The 21,605-nt window shown below is 43.4% G+C and overlaps 1 protein-coding gene across 2 annotated transcripts in view; it reads left to right on the top strand.

Moving 5' to 3' along the window:
• Nucleotides 1–21,605, top strand: part of HECTD4 (HECT domain E3 ubiquitin protein ligase 4) — an 89,389-nt gene that overhangs the window by 48,644 nt on the left and 19,140 nt on the right. For both annotated transcript variants that reach the window (XM_054392495.1, XM_054392494.1), the window contains exons 34-59: nucleotides 175–359; nucleotides 1,154–1,307; nucleotides 1,600–1,880; nucleotides 2,199–2,388; nucleotides 3,964–4,045; nucleotides 4,704–4,906; nucleotides 5,079–5,214; nucleotides 5,884–6,066; nucleotides 7,648–7,818; nucleotides 8,244–8,413; nucleotides 8,828–8,943; nucleotides 10,473–10,576; nucleotides 10,849–11,010; nucleotides 11,398–11,546; nucleotides 11,790–11,869; nucleotides 11,996–12,159; nucleotides 12,664–12,901; nucleotides 13,909–14,045; nucleotides 14,196–14,322; nucleotides 15,478–15,615; nucleotides 15,750–15,886; nucleotides 16,057–16,217; nucleotides 17,136–17,317; nucleotides 18,926–19,131; nucleotides 19,412–19,542; nucleotides 19,792–19,997. In XM_054392495.1, coding sequence (XP_054248470.1) covers nucleotides 175–359; nucleotides 1,154–1,307; nucleotides 1,600–1,880; nucleotides 2,199–2,388; nucleotides 3,964–4,045; nucleotides 4,704–4,906; nucleotides 5,079–5,214; nucleotides 5,884–6,066; nucleotides 7,648–7,818; nucleotides 8,244–8,413; nucleotides 8,828–8,943; nucleotides 10,473–10,576; nucleotides 10,849–11,010; nucleotides 11,398–11,546; nucleotides 11,790–11,869; nucleotides 11,996–12,159; nucleotides 12,664–12,901; nucleotides 13,909–14,045; nucleotides 14,196–14,322; nucleotides 15,478–15,615; nucleotides 15,750–15,886; nucleotides 16,057–16,217; nucleotides 17,136–17,317; nucleotides 18,926–19,131; nucleotides 19,412–19,542; nucleotides 19,792–19,997 — 4,193 coding nt within the window. The remainder of the gene's footprint in view (nucleotides 1–174; nucleotides 360–1,153; nucleotides 1,308–1,599; nucleotides 1,881–2,198; nucleotides 2,389–3,963; nucleotides 4,046–4,703; nucleotides 4,907–5,078; nucleotides 5,215–5,883; nucleotides 6,067–7,647; nucleotides 7,819–8,243; nucleotides 8,414–8,827; nucleotides 8,944–10,472; nucleotides 10,577–10,848; nucleotides 11,011–11,397; nucleotides 11,547–11,789; nucleotides 11,870–11,995; nucleotides 12,160–12,663; nucleotides 12,902–13,908; nucleotides 14,046–14,195; nucleotides 14,323–15,477; nucleotides 15,616–15,749; nucleotides 15,887–16,056; nucleotides 16,218–17,135; nucleotides 17,318–18,925; nucleotides 19,132–19,411; nucleotides 19,543–19,791; nucleotides 19,998–21,605) is intronic.

Here is a 21,605-nt window from a genome sequence, read left to right as displayed (position 1 = left end):
ATTTTCTAAGAATACAGAGTTTCATCTGGGGATGACAAGGGAGAGACAGAACCACCTTTCTGCAAAGTGAAGTCTTTGTTTGCTGAGTAACAGCAACTTTTACGTTTTCTTTGTGTCTGTTATCAGTGACTGGAAAGTTACTTAACTAAAATCTGAATTTCTCTCCTTATTCAGGAGTGAAGAGAAGTGTTTGGTACGGAGTGGCCTGGTACAACTCATGGACCGACTTTGCAGTTTAAGCAGCCAGACAGAATCCAGTTCAAACGAAAAGCAAACTAAGAAACAGAAGGTGGCCACCATGGCTTGGGCTGCATTCCAGGTGCTAGCCAATCGATGCGTGGAATGGGAGAAGGAAGAAGGTAGGAACACTGCTGAATATTGTTCCATGAGCTTTAGGATCACCCAATTGCCTGAGAAGTGTTGTGTATGTATTAAAAATAGGGTCTTCACTCATCATAACTTCAGAGCCATGTGAGTTCTTTAGAACACAAAAATGGATACATAGATTAGTTTATTTTCTCCTTTATTATCTTTTAATTCTAGCTTTTTCTTTTTCCTCCTCATGGGAGTGTTCATGCTGTAGATAATTTCAGATCTGCTAGTTGATTCTATCTAGACCAAACCAGAGAGCCTGGAGACCCTGAGTGATCACTTACACATTTCTCCTGTGAAAGGATTCACCCATAACATAGAAAAACTCACAGACAGGTGGTAGTTGGCTAATGGGACACAGATGATGTACCAGGAGTTTGTTTTTAATTAAAGATATTATATGTAGAAGTTTTGCTATAGCAAAATAAAGATTAAAATAAAAAAGGTGGTTTGAAACAAGACCAAGGTAGATTTAGGTTGGACATTAGGAGAAAGTTCTTGGCACTGAGAGTGGTGAAATACTGGAACAAGTTGCCTGGAGTTGTGGGTGAGGCCCCATCCCTGGAGACATTCAAGGTCAAACTTGGTGGGAGCAACCTTATCTAATTGGAGATCCTCTAGCTGCAGGGGGGTTGGATAAGATGATCTTTGACAGATCACTCCCAACCCACTGCATTCTGTGTGATAATTTAGTTTCCAGCTTATGGGTAAGGAATTTGTAGATGTGTATGCTTTTTTTTTTTATTGCTGACAGCTGTGTATTCTTGCCTGACTTCTCAAGGTGGTTCTACAGAAGCTGTTCACTCTGGTCTGGCTCGTCAGGTCTCCAGCCTCCTTACCAACCACCTCGCCCGAGCCACTGAGTGCTGTGGAAACCAAGCTGCAGGAAATGATGCACTTCAGGATGTCCTCAGTCTTCTTAATGACCTGTCAAGGTACTAGGTCTTTGTCTCTGAAGTATGAAGTCCTGTGTATGAAAGCAGGTGGGGAATCTGTTGGGTGAAGGTGAGAGAAATTCTAAAACTTGCGTATAAACTAACACTCGGTCTTAGTGTGTGATCAGTGCTACCTGCTTATGTAGGAATGGTTGCAGGTAAGGTTTTTGTCAGACACTGGATTTTTTTAATTGCATCTTGTAATAAATAAATAAATAAATGTGCAATCTCAGGAGTATCATCAAACAATTTGTTTTTGAACAGCAGTTACCTGGTGTGTTTTTCCTTTCAGGAGTCATATAGGTAAAGCCATCCTGAGCCAGCCTGCCTGTGTGTCCAAGCTCCTGTCGCTGCTCTTGGATCAGCGTCCTTCTCCAAAGCTGGTTCTTATCATCCTCCAGCTGTGTCGTGCTGCTCTGCCTCTCATGAGTGTGGAGGACTGTGGGAATGTGGAATTGCCTCCCTGGAGTTACTCAGTACCTTCTCTGAACAGTGAGCAGGATGATCCCAGTGACCCAGCCTCCAAGATCGCCTCTCTGCTGTTGGCAAAGCTGGCAGATTATGTCGTACCAGGTACCAGCATCTCTTTGGTGTCATGCTAGTCTGAGAGATTGCCAAGCAAGTCATGTTTCTGCAAGGAGCTTTTGTGTTGACAGAAAGCTCAGGAAGGAGAAGGTATATGATCTGTCAGTGCTGAGAGAGAAGATATTTCTGTGGGTTTCCATCTGCCTCTTAATTTAACTGTTCTCAGACTAAGCTGTGTGTCAGTGATGTTTCAGATGCACCTCCAGCCTGCTAGCATTAGTTTCAAGGGCAGGAAGTTTGTTGATTGAACTCCTGGTCGTGTGTTTTTCTTTATTTAGTGGTTTTGTTTTTTTTTTAACTTTCAAGGCTGCCAGACAGTTCTTTCTCCAACTGCCTCTGAGCCAGATACTACTTTGGCAAAAGCTAGCCCTAAAAATTCCATAAAAGGTGATAAAGATCCTGGAGAAGAAAGTGAGGCAGTGGATGGTAAACTTTCTATTTTCATTCATAAACGAGAAGACCAGTCATCCCATGAAGTCCTTCAGCCATTACTAAGGTAACCTAACTTCACCAGATTGGAATCAGCAACCCATTTCACCAGTTCCATTTCTGTTTTTTTTCCTTTTTTTTAATACTGTGGAAAAATGCATTCTGGACATAGAAGTAAATGGGAAAGCAAAACATCTTCCTGGTGAAATAAGATAATGCTTCTGAAGATTAGGTTTATAGGGCTGATGCTTAGGATGCTGGTAGTTTGATAAAAAGACACAGCCACTGTACTAGCTGTGTGTGGGGCAGCAGTAGAAATAATCTGAATCTCAATTTGTTGTCAGAATTACCAGTTCTGTAGAAGATGATTTAACAGCCATGAGAGTAGCAAAGCTGAAACAGGAGAGTATATAGAGTTGGGGATGTTTGGCCTGGAGAAAAGAAGATTCTGTGGACACCTTCTAGTGGCCTTCCAGTACCTGAGGGGGGCTGGGGGGTGGCTACAGGAGAGCTGGGGAGGGAATTTTTACAAGGGCTTGCAGTGATAGGACAAGGGGCAGTGGCTTTGAGGAGGAAGAGGGGAGGTATAGACTGGAAATTAGGAAGAAATTATTTACAGTAAGGGTGGTGAGACACTGTAACCCAGGGTTCTGGATGTCCCCACTCTGGAGGTGTTCAAGGCTAGGTTGGACAGGGCCTTTGAGCAGCCTGGTCTGGTGGAAGGTATCTCTGCCTATGGCAGGGCATTGGAACTAGGTGATCTTTAAGGTCCCTTCCAACCCAAACCATTCTAGGATTCTCTAGTTCTGTGATACAGATGTATAAAAGGAGGAATGGGATATGAAATTGTGATGTTTTGGCTTTCTTGCAAGCCATGTAAGGTGCTACTAGAGGAACAGAAAAACATCTTAACCTGTCTGAAAACAATCACATGAAAAATCAGCCACTGAAATGACAGTCCAACAGAAAAAATTAACATTATTTTGTATTCAGTACTACATACAGGGCTGTAACTTGATATATCCTCACTCGATAAAGAGGAGGGAGGCAAGGGCTATTGTATGAGAGACTCTGTAGGACTACCAAGTAGAACCATCAAAGCATAATGGCTTCAAAAGCATTGCTTTCAATAATGCATATGCTGGACAATAATTTGCTATTACAGCTTCTTTAGTATTCCTAGCACCCACCTGGATCTTGACATCTCTGAATGTCAAACAGCCAACATTATCACCTCTAGCATTTTGTACTCTTTGTTTCATCTTCCTTCATTCCAGTTTTGAATCCATGCCCTGAAAATAGTAGTAAAAGGTGCAGCTCCTGAGGGTTCTTAGGTGAAAGGATAACTTGGAACCATTTAGTTCAGCAATATCAAGTTCATGATGCTTCTTTTTGAGGGGAGAAAGGTTTCAATTGCTATACAAATAACTGCATCCGAAAGTATTAAAATCCTTTTGTAAAGGGTGCAGTTGGGGGTGTAGTTAACTATCAAATACTTCTGTTGCTGTTGAGCAATTCAGTTGCAAGGGTTGCTTTCAAGTAACATAAACCCACATGCAATACATAAACCAGACTGTATAGTTCAGCTGTTTTTTTCCACCAGTGCAAACCAAGCTAATGTGTTTTGTTTTCACTCGAATAGTAGCTCAGAAGGTCGTCCATTCCGACTAGGAACTGGAGCCAATATGGAGAAAGTGGTGAAAATGGATCGAGACATGACAAAAGTAAGCAAAGGAATAACTAAGGAATTGCTCAACATCATGGCAGCTCCATCATCAGTCAGAATTCTTGGGTTTTACTGATGTTAAATGCCCCCCCCCCTTTTTTTTTTCCACATCTTGTTTAATTTACAGAACTGTTCAGCAAGATAACTTGGTGTGTGATGTTAGCATTAAACAGTTCTGGGTGCAAGTGCCAGGAGTAAATGATGAAAAAGAATTTCACCCAGTGTTTCCTCCAAACACTGTAGATCATGTTTAATCCCCTTTTATATTCTCTTTCCTGAAGTGTTTAATGCCTGGTGATGGTAGGCATTTTAAGCCACATACTTAAATTAAATTTTCACATCTGTTTTCAGGGATGTTCTTATTTGCACCAGAAATGCTCATATGTGGCTTTTTGATCAGAGAATTAAAACTCTACCGTTAAGCTAAGAATGGAATATTAAAGGCAATGAATCCACATTGACCTCTGATCCCTCTGTAGATGAGAAAAAGCAACGGAAAGACTTTGTCTTGTGACTCTGACTAATACACCCAGGAGGATGTTTTGATGTGTTCTCAGTGCTCTTACATATGCAGAGGAAGGGGAGTTAAATGCCTCACATAGTGTGGCCAAGTAGAGCTAACATTAGTATTTGTCTGAATGCACTTCTCTTTTCAGAGTGGCTGCTGTGAAGTTATCACAGAAGAAGCTGCTGCAGCTCTTCGAAAGGCGACTAAGTGGGCACAGTCTGGTCTAATAGTTAGTGTTGGGCCACCCGTAGAAACTGTCAATCCAGAAACTACCAGTGGGTTGTCCACTGGGGACAAAAAGAAGACTGCACAAACATCTATCTGCAGAGAGAGGAATTCTGAGCTTGCCAGGTAGGTCACTGGTTCTGTGCTCAGTCTGGATCCTTTAGTTCTGCATACCAGTAGTACTCTAGAAAATAATCTAGGTCATAAACTTCCCTCCTGGAGGTGGTTACTGACAGAGCATCTTTTCCTTCTCTTGTTTTGAAATTAATGGGTAAAATTACTTTCTTCTTCCATGTAGAACTGATCCTGTGAGGCCATTCATTAGTGGTCATGTTGCAAACAGCATGGCAGCAGAGGTGATTGCTTTGTTACACAGCTTGTTGATGGCACCAGAATCAAATGCAGCTCAGATATGGACAACAACTGCTGAAAAAGTAAGGAAACAGAAGGTTATATTGTACACCAAGCACGTATGGAGTAGTTAAGAGAGCTTAATTATTAGCAGTTTCCCGAGTTACTCCAGATTTACCACTTCTACCACTTCAAACCAGGATGTGTAACTGCATAGAAGCAGCCCTTCGTAGTAGAGGTCCTATAGCTTAGGGTGGAAGAGATAATCAAAAATAATCCAACGTTAGAGAGTGTGTTGCCATTTGGTAATTGGCCTGTTAATCTATTCAGTAATTAATAATGCTCTTTGAGGGAGTTATCTTGCCTTTGTGGGCTGTTATTCTATCCTTGCTCTTCAGTTCTCTTCACCATGACCTCTGAGGGTCTGAAGTGTTGGCTGGAAACTACAGCACAGCTTTTACATTCCTCTGAATCATGTAGAACCTCAACTTTTGCTTAGGCTAAATCCTTGAATGAAGACTTCAGCTAAGATGCTCTATGTAACTCTGGGATTCTAAAAGTTATTAGGGAATGGAGCCAGCTTTGATGGTGTTCACACTTCACAGGACTCAGAAGATTCTGAGTTATATAATTCTCTTCAAGAACAAAAATAATTCTTCTGAGACTGTGTGGGCTGGAGGCTTGGGGCGTTGGTTTTTTTGTTTGAATCGTGCTTTGAAGTCATTCTCTGGTATTTTTCCTTCTGTCTTCAGGTTCTGTCTCGGGCTCTGATGTACATCCCACAGCTTGGGAAATATGCAGAGAGCATTTTGGAGAATGGGAGCAGCAGTGGAAGGAAACTGGCCAAACTTCAGAGAATTGCTCGACAGGCAGTAGCTGCCCTTTGTGCTCTGGGTGGCTTTAAGGAGACCATTAAAATAGGTTCTGAAGTTCAGGTAATTCAGCACCATTCACTTTTTATGTCTTGGAGGAGAATTGGTGCTTTTGGTGATGTTTGGCCTGCACTGGCACACAGATGAGGCAGTGTGCAGCAGGGTGAAGTAGTTGCAATAACACTTTACAGTCTCACAGTGTGTCAGAGGTTGGAAAGGACCTCAGGAGATCATCAGGTCCAACCCCCCTGCCAAAGCAGGATCACCTAGGATAGTCCATACAGGAATGCATCCAGGTGGGTTTTGAAAGTCTCTAGAGAAGGAGACTCCACAACCCCCCTGGGCAGCCTGTTCCAGGGCTCTGTCACCTTCACTGTAAAGAAGTTTCTCCTCATGTTGAGGTGAAATCTTCTGTGTTCTAGTTTGAACCCATTGTTCCTTGTCCTATCACTGTGTGCCACCGAAAAGAGCCTGGCCCCCTCCTCCTGATGCCCACCCCTCACATATTTATAGACATTGATAAGATCCCCTCTCAGTCTTCTCTTCTCAAGACTGAACAGCCCCAGGGCTCTCAGTCTCTCTTCACAGGGAAGATACTCAAGTCCCCTAAGTATCCTCGTGGCTCTCCATTGGATTCTCTCCAGCAGGTCTCTGTCTCTCTTGAACTGGGGAGCCCAAAACTGGACACAGGATTCCAGGTGTGGCCTCACCAGGACAGAGTAGAGAGGTAGAAGAACTTCCCTCGACCTGCTGGACACACGTTTCTTGATACATCCCAGGATCCCATTGGCTCTCTTGCCCACAAGGGCACAGTGTTGTTCCATGGAGAACTTCCTGTCCACCAGCACTCCAAGGTCTTTCTCTGTGGAGCTGCTTTCCAGCAGGGCAGCCCCCAACCTGTAGTGGTGCCTGTTGTTACTTCTCCCCAGATGTAGGACCCTGCACTTTTCCTTATTAAACTTCCTGAGGTTTGCCTGCACCCATCTCTCCAGCCTGTCCAGGTCATGTTGGATGGCTGCACAGCCTGATGGGGTGTCAGCCAGTCCCCTCAGTTTTGTATCATCAGCAAACTTGCTGAGGGTGCACTCAATGCCCTCATCCATGTTGTTGATAAAGATATTGAACATAACTGGACCCAGTACCGATCCCTGGGGGACACCACTTGCCACAGGCCTCCAAGTTGACTCTGTGCCATTGATGACGACCCTCTGAACTCTGTTGTGGAGCCAGTTTGCAATCCATCTCACAGACCAGCCATCTATGCCACATCTCCTGAGCTTTTCTATGAGGATGTTATGGGAGACTGTATCAGAAGCTTTACTGAAGTCAAGATATATGACATCCACTGACTGCTATCACAGAATCATGGTGGTTGGAAAAAGACCTTCAAGATCAAGTCCAACCATTATCTAACTCTGCCAGGGCCACCACTGCACCATATCCTTGAGCACCATATCTAGACAGCTTTTAAGTACATCCAAAGACGATGATTCAACCACTTCCCTGGGCAGCCTGTTCTGGTCTTTGATAACCCTCTTTCCCAAAACACCCAGCTCTGTGTGTCCAGCTGGCCTGTGCTGTTAAACATTTAGTGTTCCCTGTTTGTAAAGCTTTCAATCTTATGCTGACCTTCTTTGGTTGTAGGTTTTAGGTAAAGGAATAGCAGGAAGCATTGGAGTTGTGGCATCTATTAATGAACAAGAAGGTATAGCAACGGTCAAATTTCCACCCACCAGTATAGACAGTAGAAAGACCTCACAAGCATCAGACACATTAACTATTCCATTATCTAGGCTCTGTGTTCCAAGATCTGAGGTATGGTAATTTTAAGAATCTAATGTTAATTAATTTTTTTTTTTTTTTTGGGCACAGCATACTGGCAGTTAATCTACAGCAAGTAAAAAGTCTGTTTCATCTTGGATTAAAGATTATCTGTAAAGTTTGCCTCATTTTAAACATATCTTAACAATATCTATTTAAGTTATCATTCCATTAATGTGGTTATTCACTTTTTGGTGGTTAAAGATGTTCCATTTCATACTGTGTTGGGTTTTGGGGGGTTTGTTGCTGGTTTGGGGGTATGGTTTTGGGTTTGGGTTTGTTTTTTTTTTTTTGATTGGTGTTTAGTGCTGGTTTTGTGCTAATACAAAATGAGAATTAACTCCAGGTAATAAAATACCCTCATTTCTTAGAAACTAACTACTTGAATTTAACTTTTTACCATGCCCCCCCACCATCAGGCATTGCCTCTTCATAAACTGTCCATTACTGAGAAGGTAGTACAGGCAGTCCAGTCCATGTTGCTCCCTCAGGAGGGAAGTCTATCTATTCACACCTCGCTTCCTGCAACAGGAGATGGCTCAACTCCAGTAATGGCAGTGGTCCGGCTTCTTGCTGAAATAAGAACCAGGTGAGTCTGTGGTTCTGCAGCACCCCAGTCTCTTTTGATACCATGGACAAATGTTGAAGAAAGTTATGTAGGTTCCTGTTTTCTTCCTCTGTGGGTATTGACATATGATAGCAGGGGACAGTGCAGAATCTCTTATTTGCCTCCTTAACAACATTCAGACACTCAATGTAATTAAAACAAGCACTAAAATGCCCCCTGTAACCCTGGCAGTGCTTTGAGCAAATGCTTCATATATGTAGATGTTCTGAAGCAGAGGAAAGCTGGCCTTGTGGAAGTTCTAATGGACAGCTAAAGCAACCAGACAAAGAAAGAGATCCAGCTTTTCAAACAGACTTGAATTGAATACATGTAAAGGCAGTTTTGAATGCATCACATGCTTTTGTAATGCTTTCAATGTGTTCTTTTTCCATTAAGAGCATGCCTGGTGATGGCTCAGCTGTTAGAAGACAGCTCTTTCTGTGAAGAATTCATTCAACAGTGTCCAGCCGCTGTAGAAGTTCTTAATTTGGTAGCACAGGAGTGCAGCCCTGGTAGGTGTTCACATTGTTCTTACATCTCCATTGTTGTATTCAGTTCAGAGACAAAAGAGCTTTCAAAACCATTTCAGTGTTTTGTCCTCCAGCTGCATACAGGCTGGTAGCTAGCACAGTACATCATGTCTTGTCGTAGCTGCAGAGCTCTTAACTAAAGAGTAGCTAATGATTAGACTAACTCATTTGAAACATTAGAAATAAACTTTACATCAGAACAGGATTAGTCTATGCATCACGGAAGAAGCATCTTCTGGGACTAGTTGTTTACTGCCATGCTTCTGAACCCTCTCTGCTTTTCTTGCTTCCAGTGTAACCTGCTCTGTATTCCTTGATGTTGCCATTTCTATGGCTGAACATGAGCTAGTGTGTGCCCAGGTGGCCAAGAAGGCAAGCAGTGTCCTGGCTTATGTCAGCAGAGGTGTGGCCAACAGGTCTAGAGGACTAGGGCAGGGATCATCCCTCTGTACTCAGCACTGGTGAGGCCACACCTCAAATACTGGATTCAGTTTTGGGGCAGTTACTCCAAGAAGAATATTGAAGGGCTGGAGCCTGCCTATTGAAGGGCAGCAAAGCTGGTGAAGGGTCTGGAGAACAGGGCTGGTGAGGAGCAGCTGAGGGACCTGAGGTCATTCAGCCTGGAGAAAAGGAGGCTGAGGGGAGACCTCATTACTCTCTACAACTCTCTGGAAGGAGGTTGGAGCCAGGTGAGGTCTTCTCCCAGCAAGCAATAGAACAAGAGGAAGAGACCTCAAGTTGCACCAGGGGAGGTTTAGGTTGGATATTAGGAAAAATTTCTTCCCTGGAAGAGTGGTTAAGCCCTGGCCCAGCCTGCCCAGGGCAGTGGTGGAGTCTCCATCCCTGTAGGCCTTGTAGATGTATGCTGAGGAACATGGTTTAGTGGTGACCTGGCAGTGCTGGGTTAATGTTGGACTCGATCTTAGAGGTCTTTTCGAACTTCAATGATTCCTTAACTGTGTGTGTTTTCTTTTTATGACCTCTTTCCTGGTTTGTTTGTTTTTATTAATTGCAGTGCTTTATTTTGCTTATCACTGAGCTCTTGTTTTCCTTCCCTCTTGTCTAAGGATAAGTAATAAGCCCAGCAGAAGTCCTAGTTCAAGGGCAGGTTTTAGGAACATGTCAGAGCCTTTCACTGGAGGAGAGGTTAGGGTGAGAACCAAGTGGATTTCAGTATCATCTCCAGTGCACCGATTGTTTTTTTTTTTACAGTAGGCATAAATTCTTTTAACTTTCTGCTTTTGCTAGTCATAAACTCACGAAAATTATCTTGTTACGCTAATTAACATAACAATGCCTTTGCTAACCAAATATAAACCGAAGATGAGGAAAGCAATTGTTTGTAGCCATTAGATTTTGCCTTTGGTTTTATTGACTAGCTAAGTAAGTCTGTTTGATCTCTGGCAACAATGATGACATCTGCAGTTTTATTTATTGGTACAAAGGTTGCATTGTTGAACTCGAGTAGTTTTGCCTGACACCTCATGACATGCTTTGGTTTGTTGTTCCAGGGGAGAGGCTTCTCGTGGTAGAAATGCAGTGTGAGAGGTTACGAATGTTGTATCGTGACTGTGCTCGACCTCCCCCTCCTCCTCTCCAAGCAGACAGGAGACAGGTGAGCACAGAAACAGGGCTGAGTCTTCTGCCCAGCCACTGACTGCAGAAGGTCTTCTGCCTGTGGTGTTGGAGCCAAAGTGGTTGGATTCTTATTTAAATGTTGTAATTTAGTGTGAACTTGTGTAATGGGATGTGATTTGTTGTGATTGCAGTTGTTACGGTTGCATGTGCTGTATTTTAATGTGCACTTCATTAAGAGTGTGTCATTAGATTTCAGTAGATGATGTCAGTTGTAACTGGTAGAATAAAATACTCTGTTCCTGTTTGTAGCCCAAAGAAATCACATGGAGCCCATCCAGAGTGTTTCCCCCTGTGCGAGCCTGCATGTTCTCATCACATCTCACTGCTGTGACTTTTTTGGCTGATCCTAGTGCCGGTGGGGGACTTCCTCGGGGCACCTTTATCTATGCCACATCACCAGTACCTGTACAGGTAAGAACTCACAACTGCACAACAGCTTGTGTCATTGAATTATAGAACCACAGAATGGTTTGGCTTGGAAGGGACCTTCAAGATATCTACTTCCAACCCCCAGCTAGAGACACCTTCCACTAGACCAGGTTGCTCAAGGCCCCATCCAACCTGGCTTTGAACACCTCCACAACCTTCCTGGGCAACCTGTTCCAGTGTCTCACCACTCTCGCTGTAAAGAATTTCTTCTTAATACCCAGTCTAAATCTCCCCTCTTCCAGTTGAGATGCATTCCCTCTCATTCTATCACTGAATATTCAATAGTGCAGGAAAAGAAAAACAATTCTTTTTGTTTACATATGTTTTGTAATTATTTTTATAAAAATAAATACGATTTTTTATTTCTAGGCACCATCGTTCTACTGGGAAATTGAAATAGTTTCTTATGGAGATACAGATGATGACACTGGACCTATAGTTTCATTTGGATTTGCTACAGAAGCTGAAAAAAGGGATGGTGCTTGGACAAACCCAGTGGGCACCTGCCTCTTCCACAAGTATGTTGAAGATGTACATCCAAAATCATAGTCTTGCCTCTAAGCTCCTTGGGGAGGAGTGTTGTGAGCACACTGTAGCAGACACCATGTTTTAATTGAATTGTTAAAGGGTGGAGTTAGAATATCTATCAAAATAAGGAGAGTTCAGTGGCCTTTTGTCAGTGTCACAGCTACCAAGGCTTCAGCTGGTTGCAACCCTCATTTCTTCAGTGCTCTTAATCTTCTTCTTGTCTTACTTCTCAGCAACGGGCGAGCAGTGCATTACAATGGCTCCAGCTTGCTGCAGTGGAAGAGTGTGAGGCTGGATGTGACCCTTTCTCCTGGTATGTAAGAGCACAGCTAACTGGCTTATCTGGTCAACCAGAAAATTCTCTAAATCAAAGGGAAACAGCAGATGAGAAAACAGATTCAATCCATGCTTTTCTTTTGATGCTTCTATCTTTGTACAGGTGATGTAGCAGGAATTGGATGGGAGAGAACAGAAGGAACTCCACCCCCACCAGGGCAGCCAGCTAAGGGCAGAGTTTATTTTACCTACTGTGGGCAGCGACTTGGGCCTTATCTAGAAGATGTTTCTGGTGGAATGTGGCCAGTTGTCCACATTCAGAAAAAGGCAAGTTTTGAAACAGAACTACATTGCTAGATAGACGTTTGTTCAGAAATACTAAAAACATTCTATAGAAAGTATTAGCCCTAAGTATATATTACTTAGCTATAAAAAGCAGAGTGATAGCATTGACCTTTATTAAGTTAATTTGAGGTATTCCATTTCCCTTCCCTGTCACATGAATGTTTCATCATTATTTTGAGCTTTTCCTGGACACTAACATGCTGCTGGCTTGATGAAGTGCCATTACTCTGTGCTATTCTGTTAGTATTCCTTCCCAGTAGTGACCTTACTTCAAAGCATACCAGCTAGAAGTGTGCTGTATCTCGAATATCTTAAGGTAGAGAAACAGTCAAGTTCAAAGCTCAATACTTTCCCTGCTGCATCCTGGTTTATAGCAGGTGATGCTGGGTAAACCCAAATGGCCTGGAGATGTCATCAGCCTGTCAAAAGAGAAAGATCAAACCCATGCACAACTCATCTCAGGGCTTTTATCTGCATCTCTTCCAGAACACCAAAGTCAGGGCTAACTTCGGGTCTCGCCAGTTTGCCTATGCTGAGGGACAGGCTCACAGGAACGCTGCTGATCTCTGCATTGACCTGGCGGAGGAAATCAGCGCCAACTTTGAAGCCTTGCCTTTTGCCATGGCCTCTGACAGTGATAACGACGCTGGCACCAGCATAGCTTCTGATCCTGGCACCCATGGACCTCCTTGTAGGATTGCTGCTGTTGCTACGGCTCAACAACGTAATGTGATGATTAATGTTTATTTTAAAGCTCTTTCAGGAGAAATCCCAATCAATTCAATAGGTTTTAAGTGCATCCTGGCTCAGTCCTTAAGTACTGGCTGGTTAAGTAAAGCAGTACAGGGCTTTGGAAAGAGGAAGTAGCCTCAGGTTGCACCAGGGAATGTTTAGGTTGGATATTCATAGAATCAGAACACAGAGTTGCTCTGGTGGAAAAGCCTTCCTAATACTGAGTCCAACCATCAACCCAACGCCACCATGGCTCTTAAATCATGTCCTCAAGTGCCATGTCCACACATTTCTTGAACATCTCCAGGGATGGTGACTCTGCCACCTCCCTGGGCAGCCTGTTCTGATGCTTGACCACTCTTTCAGGCATATTAGAAGGAACTTCTTCACTGAAAGGGTTCTCAAACACTGCAGCAGGCTCTCCACAGAGGTGGTCGAATCCGTATCCCTGGAGGTGTTTAAAAGACACAGACTTGTGGTGCTGAGGGACATAGTTTAGCACCAGACTTGGTAGATTTAGAGAATGGTTGGACTGGATGGTCTTAAAGGGCTTTTCCAACCAAAATGATTCTATGGTTTCATGTGCTTCAATACAGCAAAGATTATTTTGTTTGTCTTCAAGAACAGACCTTCTTGTCACAATCTTAGTTTTCCTTTATGGGACTTTACTCAAGAATATTTATCCTCTCTGGTTCTCAGTGTTGTCAAATACGTGCTGATTTAATTTTAGGCAAGGCAATTATAAAAATCTGTTTTAGTCTTCCGTTGTATGATTGCACAAATTACTCTGAATGAATGCAGCAATGAGAAATTACCAGGGCTTTGAACACAAGAAGATGCTGATGGGATCAGCCACTTGGATACACTGTGTCAGAATGGGTTACACTTCCACAGATTGACTCCAGACCTTGGAGTACAATGTAGCTGCAAAACCTCCTGCAATATTTTTGTGCCTTCTAGGGCATCATGATCTCGTTATTTCTTGCCTGTGTTTTGCAGAGTATGACAGTGACACATCTTGCCACTATAAAATGGAACTAAGCTATGAGAACTTCATCACATCAGGCCCTGATCCTCATCCCCCTCCCATTGCCGATGATGAGAGCGATGATGATGACGATGATGATATTCCCAGGGTGAGCAAATTACAAGCTGTTCCTGCTGTAACTTAAGGTCTAAATGCGGATCTTGTAATCCACACAAGAGTTTTCCCTGCTTCCTTAAGGAAGTGACAGATGTTGAATTTTCTTTTTTCTTGGTGTTCTAAATAGCTTTTGTCTTTGTAGGAGGATCACTATGCCCTGTTGGTTAAAGCCTGGGAAACCAAAGTTTTCCCTACGATTAGAAGAAGATTCCGTAATGAGGCCGAGAGGAAATCTGGGCTGGACCAGATTAAAGGAGCTTTACAGTTAGGTATGGCTGTGTTTCTTTCCATGCATTTTGTTTAATATGATGTGCTGTGTGAAGATCACACCTGTCTGTCTTTTCTATTTCACTCTCTTTGGTCCTGGAAAATTTAAAGGGGGAAAAAAAAAAACAATTGCTGTTTTTGTCAAGTGCTAGAATTGGTTTGAGGTCACGATTTTTCTTCTTCAGTTTTACTGAAGTTGGACTATTTAAACAGGGAACACGGCTTCAGAAATAGTGGCAGAATTTGTTGTGATGTGAACACAGAAATACTTTGGAATAATAGAAATTATCTAGATGCATTTTGTATCTATGACTAAATGAATGGCAGAACTTCTGAGGAACTCTTTAATAAGGGAAGGATTTGTAAACCAATGCAGTTCTGGCGAGACAACCTGTTTGTGGGAAAGTCACAGTAAGAGCAAAGCATCCTGAGGTGCATAAAAGAAGTGTGGCCAGCAGGTTGAGGGAGGTTCTTCTCCCCCTGTACTCTGCCCTGGTGAGGTCACATCTGGAGTACTGGGTCCAGTTCTGGGCCCAAGAAGAACAGGGACTTGCTGGAGAAGATACAGCAAAGGGCTACAAAGATGCTGAGGGGACTGGAGCATTTCTGTCATGAGGAAAGACTGAGAGAATTGGGGCCATTTAGTCTGGAAAAGATCAGACTCTGGAAAGGATCAGACTGAGGGGGGTTCTCATCAGTGCTGATCAATACTTCAAGGGTGGATGTCAGGAGGGTGGGACCAGGCGCTTTTCAGGACAGGACAAGGGGTAATGGACACAAACTTGAACATAAGAAGTTCCATCTAAACTTCTTTAAGGCTGAGGGGTCACTGGAGCAGGCTGCCCGGAGCAGTGGTAAGGGTCTCCATCTCTGGAGACGTTCCAAACCCATGTGGACACAATCCTGTGTGACCTTCTCTAGGTGACCCTGCCTTGACAGCAGGTTTGGACTGGATGATTTCCAGAGGTCCTTTCCAACCCCTACCATTCTGTGACACTGTAATTCAGAGCCCTAATGAGAAGCATACAGTTGTCTCTTAGGAAGCTCCGTCCCCTTGCTATCGTTTGATTGCCTGTGATGTTAATAAGAACTTCTTTCAAGTGGCTGGGGAAAATAACCACCTTCTGTCTATAAACTGAATTCCTTCTGTCTGCCAGGTATGGTTGATATAGCAAGGCAAACTGTAGAATTCCTCTATGAGGAAAATGGTGGCATCCCAAGAGACCTCTACCTCCCTACTATTGAGGACATCAAGGATGAAGCAAACAAATTTACGATTGATAAAGTACGAAAAGGTAAGGTCAGCAACAAGTACCTTGAGGGGGCAAATAAAAGCTAAGGGGCTCTGGTACTTGGGATCCTACTGCTTAAATTGTCCATCTGAGGGAGATGCTGTACCTTAAACATTGTGTTGTCCCTTTCTAAGCAGGTCTCACAGTGGTGACACGTTCTCCTGACAGTAACAACGTTACCAGTAATGCTGTTGGAACAGCCTTACCCAAGTTTGCTATTCGTGGGATGTTGAAGACGTTTGGTCTTCATGGTGTTGTTCTGGATGTTGATTCGGTGAGTAATCACACATGGGGAGTGCTTTGATGTTTCACCATCACACCTCTGAAAGCACATATGATTAAGTGTATGAAACTGCCTAGAATGCTGATTTGATGCTCATTTTGAAGGGGGGAAAAATATTGTTATTACTGTATTTATTGATTGTGTTGGTTTGGGTGTCCCAGGTAAATGAATTGGTACAAGTAGAGACCTACCTCAGAAGTGAAGGAGTTCTGGTGAGATACTGGTATCCTATTGACATGTTAGAAAGGCCACCTGCTGGCTATAGGAGAACTGCAACCAATGGATTGGTTACCCTGGATAACACCAACATCCAAATTCACAGGTAAGAAATGCAGATGGTAAGCATTTGTGTCATCTGTCTTGATCTGTAGCATTTCCTATCGTGTAGTGCACCTATAGTGCAGTGACCTACTGCAGCCTTGTTTTGAGCAGTAATGAACTGCTGAATCTCACTGTGGTTGAATTAAAACTGACAAAGCTTTATTAAGTCTTTGTGTTTTAATTGGTAGTGGGTTTGTTTTGTTTTGTTTTTTAATAAAGGAAATCTGTTGCAATTATCTTGTTTGAAGGATTTTACCTAGTCATGTACTTAGTCATTTACCTACATACTAGTCTAGCAGTTTAAGCTTCTTGTACCATCATAGAATCATAGAATGGTAGGAGTTGGAAGGGACCTCTGAAGATCATTCAGTTCAACCCCTCAGCCAAAGCAGGATCACCTAGGGCAGGTCTCACAGAAACACACCCAAATGGGTCTTGAAAGTCTCCAGAGAAGGAGACTCTACAACCTCTCTGGGCAGCCTGCTCCAGCATCCTCAAAGTAAAGAAGTTTTTCCTCATGCTGAGGTAGAATTTCCTGGGTTCCAGTTTGTATCCATTGCCCTTTGTCCTATCACACAGGACACCACTGAAAAGTCTGGCACCTTCCTGATGGACCCTTCAGATATTTATAAACATTAGTAAGATCCCTTCTCAGTCTTCTCCAGATTAAACAGCCCAAGTCTCTCAGCCATCAGTCAGTTGATACCTAAAGGCTCCAGAACTCTTGTGAAGAACTGCCTTCTAATTCAGGTGCCTTAATTCGGTACCAGAATTCAATGGGCTGAGTGCTGTCTGAAGTGAGTAAGAAAGATTTGGGTCTACTTAATGATTTAAAAGGATCATAGGCACAGGTTGTTGGATGTGGCTCATTTTAAGCCTTAGTGAAGCAATTTTCTGTTTTGATGTTTGTGTTTTCTAGAGAGCTTTTGCGAAGTGAAGCATCTCTGGCCAAGCTCTACTGCCGCATGGCTCTCCTCAATATTTTTGCTCCCAAATCTCCACACATGTTTACTCGGCTCTTCCACATTCCTGCTATCCGTGATATCACCCTGGAGCACCTCCAGTTGCTCTCCAACCAACTTCTTGCACCACCTCTTCCTGGTAAACACTGGTTTTGTCACAGCTCTTGTTTGGCTAATTGTTTTCTGAAGAGGAAAATCAAAAAAAACCCACCAACAAGAAAACCAGCCTCAGATTAATTTGGCACTTACTGATTAATTAGTTAATAATGATGGGGTTTGAAGAAATGTCTTGATGGACTCCTGACCTTAGTGAAACTAAATAGAAATTCATGCTAATGATCTAATTAAAAGTTCTGAAGAATGATAGAAGGGTCTGGGTTGGAAGAGACCTCTAAAGGTCATCTAGTCCAAGCCCCTCTGCAGTAAGCAGGGACGTTCTCAACTAGATCAGTTTGCCCAGAGCCCTCTCAAGCCTCACCATGACTGTCTTCAGTGATGGGGAGTCGACTGCCTCCCTGGGCAATCACACCTGACAGGCAGCCTGTTCCAGGAGGGTTCAGATTCTCTGAAGACTCCATTCAGTGCCCCTGTCCCTTAGGCATTGGTGGTCTTCTGTTAGTGGGGGGCGGGGGGAAGTTTCCATGTGGGATACTTGTAAGGAACTGAGAACATTTTCTAGTTCAAATCCAGGGTAGTAAAACTAAATGCCAGTTGAGTCTCAGTTTTCAAAATTCAACTCTTCTTCGTTTCACAAAGTGGTTTGTCCTTTTCCTACTGGACTCACAGCTCTGGTTAGAGAATGTATGTGCTGAATCATGGAAAAGAATCTTTGCCTAATTCAAGTGAGTGTTAACAAAGACAATTACCGTGACAAAGCTGTTCTGCATGCAGAGAAATGTGTGTAACCTAGCTGGAGCATATGGAGGAAGGAGGAAGTGCTAAATACAAGCCATTAATAACTGAAAGTCATTATCTACCCTTGGAAAGAGACCTGGTCCCTCCTCCAGTTACCTTGAAATTTCGCTACCTCTAACAGATGCTGTGTTGTACAAGATCCTCTGGCAGAGTACAGCACGACTTTGCATGGCTTTGAGAAGAGTTTTACAAGCTTTTCTTTAGTTTTTTCCTCTTTAAAACATGCTTCATCCAAGTCCTGCTAATACAAACAATTCCCAAACTGGCATTTTGGTCAACTACCCGCTCCTTTGTGTGCTGCACTTTGTCTTTGACTGCTCCCATGAGCTCCAGAATGACAGCCATGAGATGCTGGGGCTTGTGACCCACTCGAGGCCACCCAGCATCTCTCTTGTTCATAAAGGGAGAAAGCTTGAGGACAGATAAAGCTGCTTTTACCTCATCTAGAGTGCTGGGGGAAGAGAGAGTGCTTCTGGTCACTTGTCCTTGTTGTACTTACTCAGTAAATTGCAGTATGGCTGCCTTGAGACATGGGACAAAGAGGCAGCTGTCAACCCACAGCTCTGTGGATGTCAAGAACACAGCTGGCATTTAGAAAGCCATGCCATCTGCAACCAACCCAGGTGGATGCAACCATCCCATCTAAAACCAGCTAGGGTGCAGGTCTTGGGTGGATCCTTTCCACTGCTGGCCTTTACACTTGCTCAAGAGTGAGAATAGAGGCTTGTCATCTTCCAAGTGTTTTGAAACTTCTCTTTCCACTGTGTTTCACAGGCTACATAAACACATCAAAGCCATCTCCACATTTGTCATATCTCACTTGTTATTGCAGATGGAACCATCAGTTCAAGTTCTATTCTGCTGGCCCAGTCCCTGCAACACTGTGTCCACTCCCAGAACTGTGCTGCCACTGACCTGTTCTACCAGGGCAATTCCCAAGCCATCAGAGAGTGGCTGACTGTTGCCATTACTCGGACACTGCATCAAGGAGAGGAGAGTCTGCTAGACCTCACGAAGCAGATCTGCTCCTTTTTGCAGGTAAAATATTCAGTAAGCTTTTATGAGCAGTGTTGGTTTTCTTTTTGAGGAGCCTTTGTTCCCTAGGAGCCCTTGAAGTGTGATTCTAACTTCAATTACCCTGTCCCTCTCACTGGATTGTTTCTCTGGGTGGGTTAGATCATAGTGGGTATGCTGAAAACACAAGCATGTTAAAATAAAGTGACCTCATGCTAAATGCTGTATTTCACTTGAAAAAGGAAGAGGGAGGTGGTTTGCTGGTGCTGCTTGGGGACTTCCATTGTGAAATGTTGTGTTACAGACGGCACCAGAACAATTTCCTGCTGAAGAATTCCCAATTTCTGAATCCAAAGTCAATATGGATGTTAATTTTCCTGGGGCTGCGTTTGTGATAGTGTCCTGTAAAGAAAGTCAGTCTGGATTCCGCAAAGAGTAAGTAACTAAGGGGCCAAGGGCAGCAAAGATTGAAGGTGAGCTGCTGAGCTTCTGTGAACCTTGAGTGTGGGAAAGCTGTCTTTTTTTTGGTTTGGTTTGGTTTGGTTTTCCCCCCAGTTTTCTCTTCTCAAAGATTTACTTTCCAGGTGATGGGATAAATACCACAGAATTTCATCTCTCTGTGACTGGGTTGGGATTTTGGTGACTAATTGAAATCTAACCAAACTGTTTATGCTCTGTTCTTAGTTCATCCCTTTATAAAGCTCCCTGGGCTCGAGTGCTGGTCTATGGGCTTGGCCATAAAGTCAAGAGGAATGGGCAGCTAAACCTCATAGAAGCTGTGTGCTACCCTCGGGATGCCTCTCCGACCAACACAGGCCTGACACCTCCCCCAACAACCAACCAATACCCTTCAGTCATCACCCCTACAGACAAGGTCCACATCAAACTAGGTAAAAAATAAATCACAAACCTTTTAAACTCTATTCTCAGAAGTGAGACAATGCTTAGAAATACTTCAAGGGCTGGTGTCAGGAGGATGGGGCTGGTCTTTTGTCAGTGGTACCCAGTGACAGGACAAGGGGTAACAGCCACAAACTGGAAGACAGAATCACAGAATCACCCTGGCTGGAAGAGGCCTCTGAGGTTATCAAGTGCAACCATTATCTAACTCTGCCAGGGCCACTACTAGACCGTATCATAGAATCCTAGAATTGTTGGTTGGAAAAGACCTCTAAGACAGAGTCCCACCATTAACCTAAGACCATAATGGCCATTAAACCATGTTCCAAAGCACCATGTCCACATTAAAACACCTCCAGGGATGGTGACTCCACCATCTCCCTGGGCAGCCTGTTCCAGTGCCTGACCATTCTTTCAGGAAAGAAATTTTTCCTAATACCGAATTTAAACCTGCCCTGACAGAGTTTCAGGCCGTATCCTTGAGCACCATATCTAGACAGCCCCATCCAGGGATGGGAATTGAACCACTTCCTTGGGCAGCCTGTTCTATTCTTTGAGAACCCTTTTGGTATAGAAGTTTTTCCAAATGTTTAACCTAAACCTCTCCTGGTGTAATTTGATGCCATTTCCTCCTGGAGCATAGACCATGAAACATAAGAAGTTCCTTTTCAACATGAGAACGAACTTCTTTACTTTGAACATGATAGAGCACTGGAGCAGGCTGCCCAGAGAGGTTGTGAAGTCTCCATCTCTGGAGTCATTCAAAACCCATCCTGTGCAAGCTGCCTTAAGTGACCCTACTCTGGCTGGGGGTTGGACTTGATGAGTACCAGAGGTCATTTCCAACCTCAATCATTCTATGGTTTTGTGATCATGAATACCTCTGCAGGACTTTCTCATGTTGTCACCAGTCCTACCATTAGTTATGACAGTACTTTTGTACAAGCTATTAAGAAATAGCAGCAATATACTATTTTTTTGCCAAGAAATTTGTGTTTACAAGTGTTGCAAGCCATCTGACTGATTTTTAGTTCTGTGAAATCTGTTAGCATCTGTTTGTTTTGGGGGTTTTTTTTCCCTGATTTTTGTCTGTGTTCCAGGAGTTCACAAAACAGTGGCTTTGAATATTTCTGCAGTGCTCAAGTTTCAGTTTGAGGGGCTGTGTTTAAGGTGGAGATTCATGATTGGGGTTTTTGCTGTTCTGGGTGATTGTAGGTCTCTGACACAGAGTAATATCTGTGCACAGAGCAATATCTGTGCAGGGTAGTAACACATGGACATTCTCAAGCAAGAGCAATCATTAATATGCTTTGTGCTCTTCCAGTCTAAGGGAAAGACAATGATTTACTGAGAGCAGTGAAGGTGACTAAATGCTTTAAGCTCTTAAAACTTTTCCACTGGAGGTCATTAAGTACTTTGCTGCAGCCTCTCTGATATTTTTCTCAGTATTGATCACACATGTCATGCTACAGACAAAGGGGTTTGTAGAAGTCCTGCATGTGTTTATGGAGAGGAACAGCACAATGCACCAGTACGGATACGGGGTTGATCTGCAGGAAAGCAGCTCCAAAGAGAAGGACCTTGGAGTCCCGGTGGAC

The sequence above is a fragment of the Indicator indicator genome, chromosome 26, assembly GCF_027791375.1.
Source record: "Indicator indicator isolate 239-I01 chromosome 26, UM_Iind_1.1, whole genome shotgun sequence".
Lineage (NCBI taxonomy): Eukaryota > Metazoa > Chordata > Aves > Piciformes > Indicatoridae > Indicator > Indicator indicator.
This window is presented reverse-complemented; position numbering and strand designations above follow the sequence as displayed.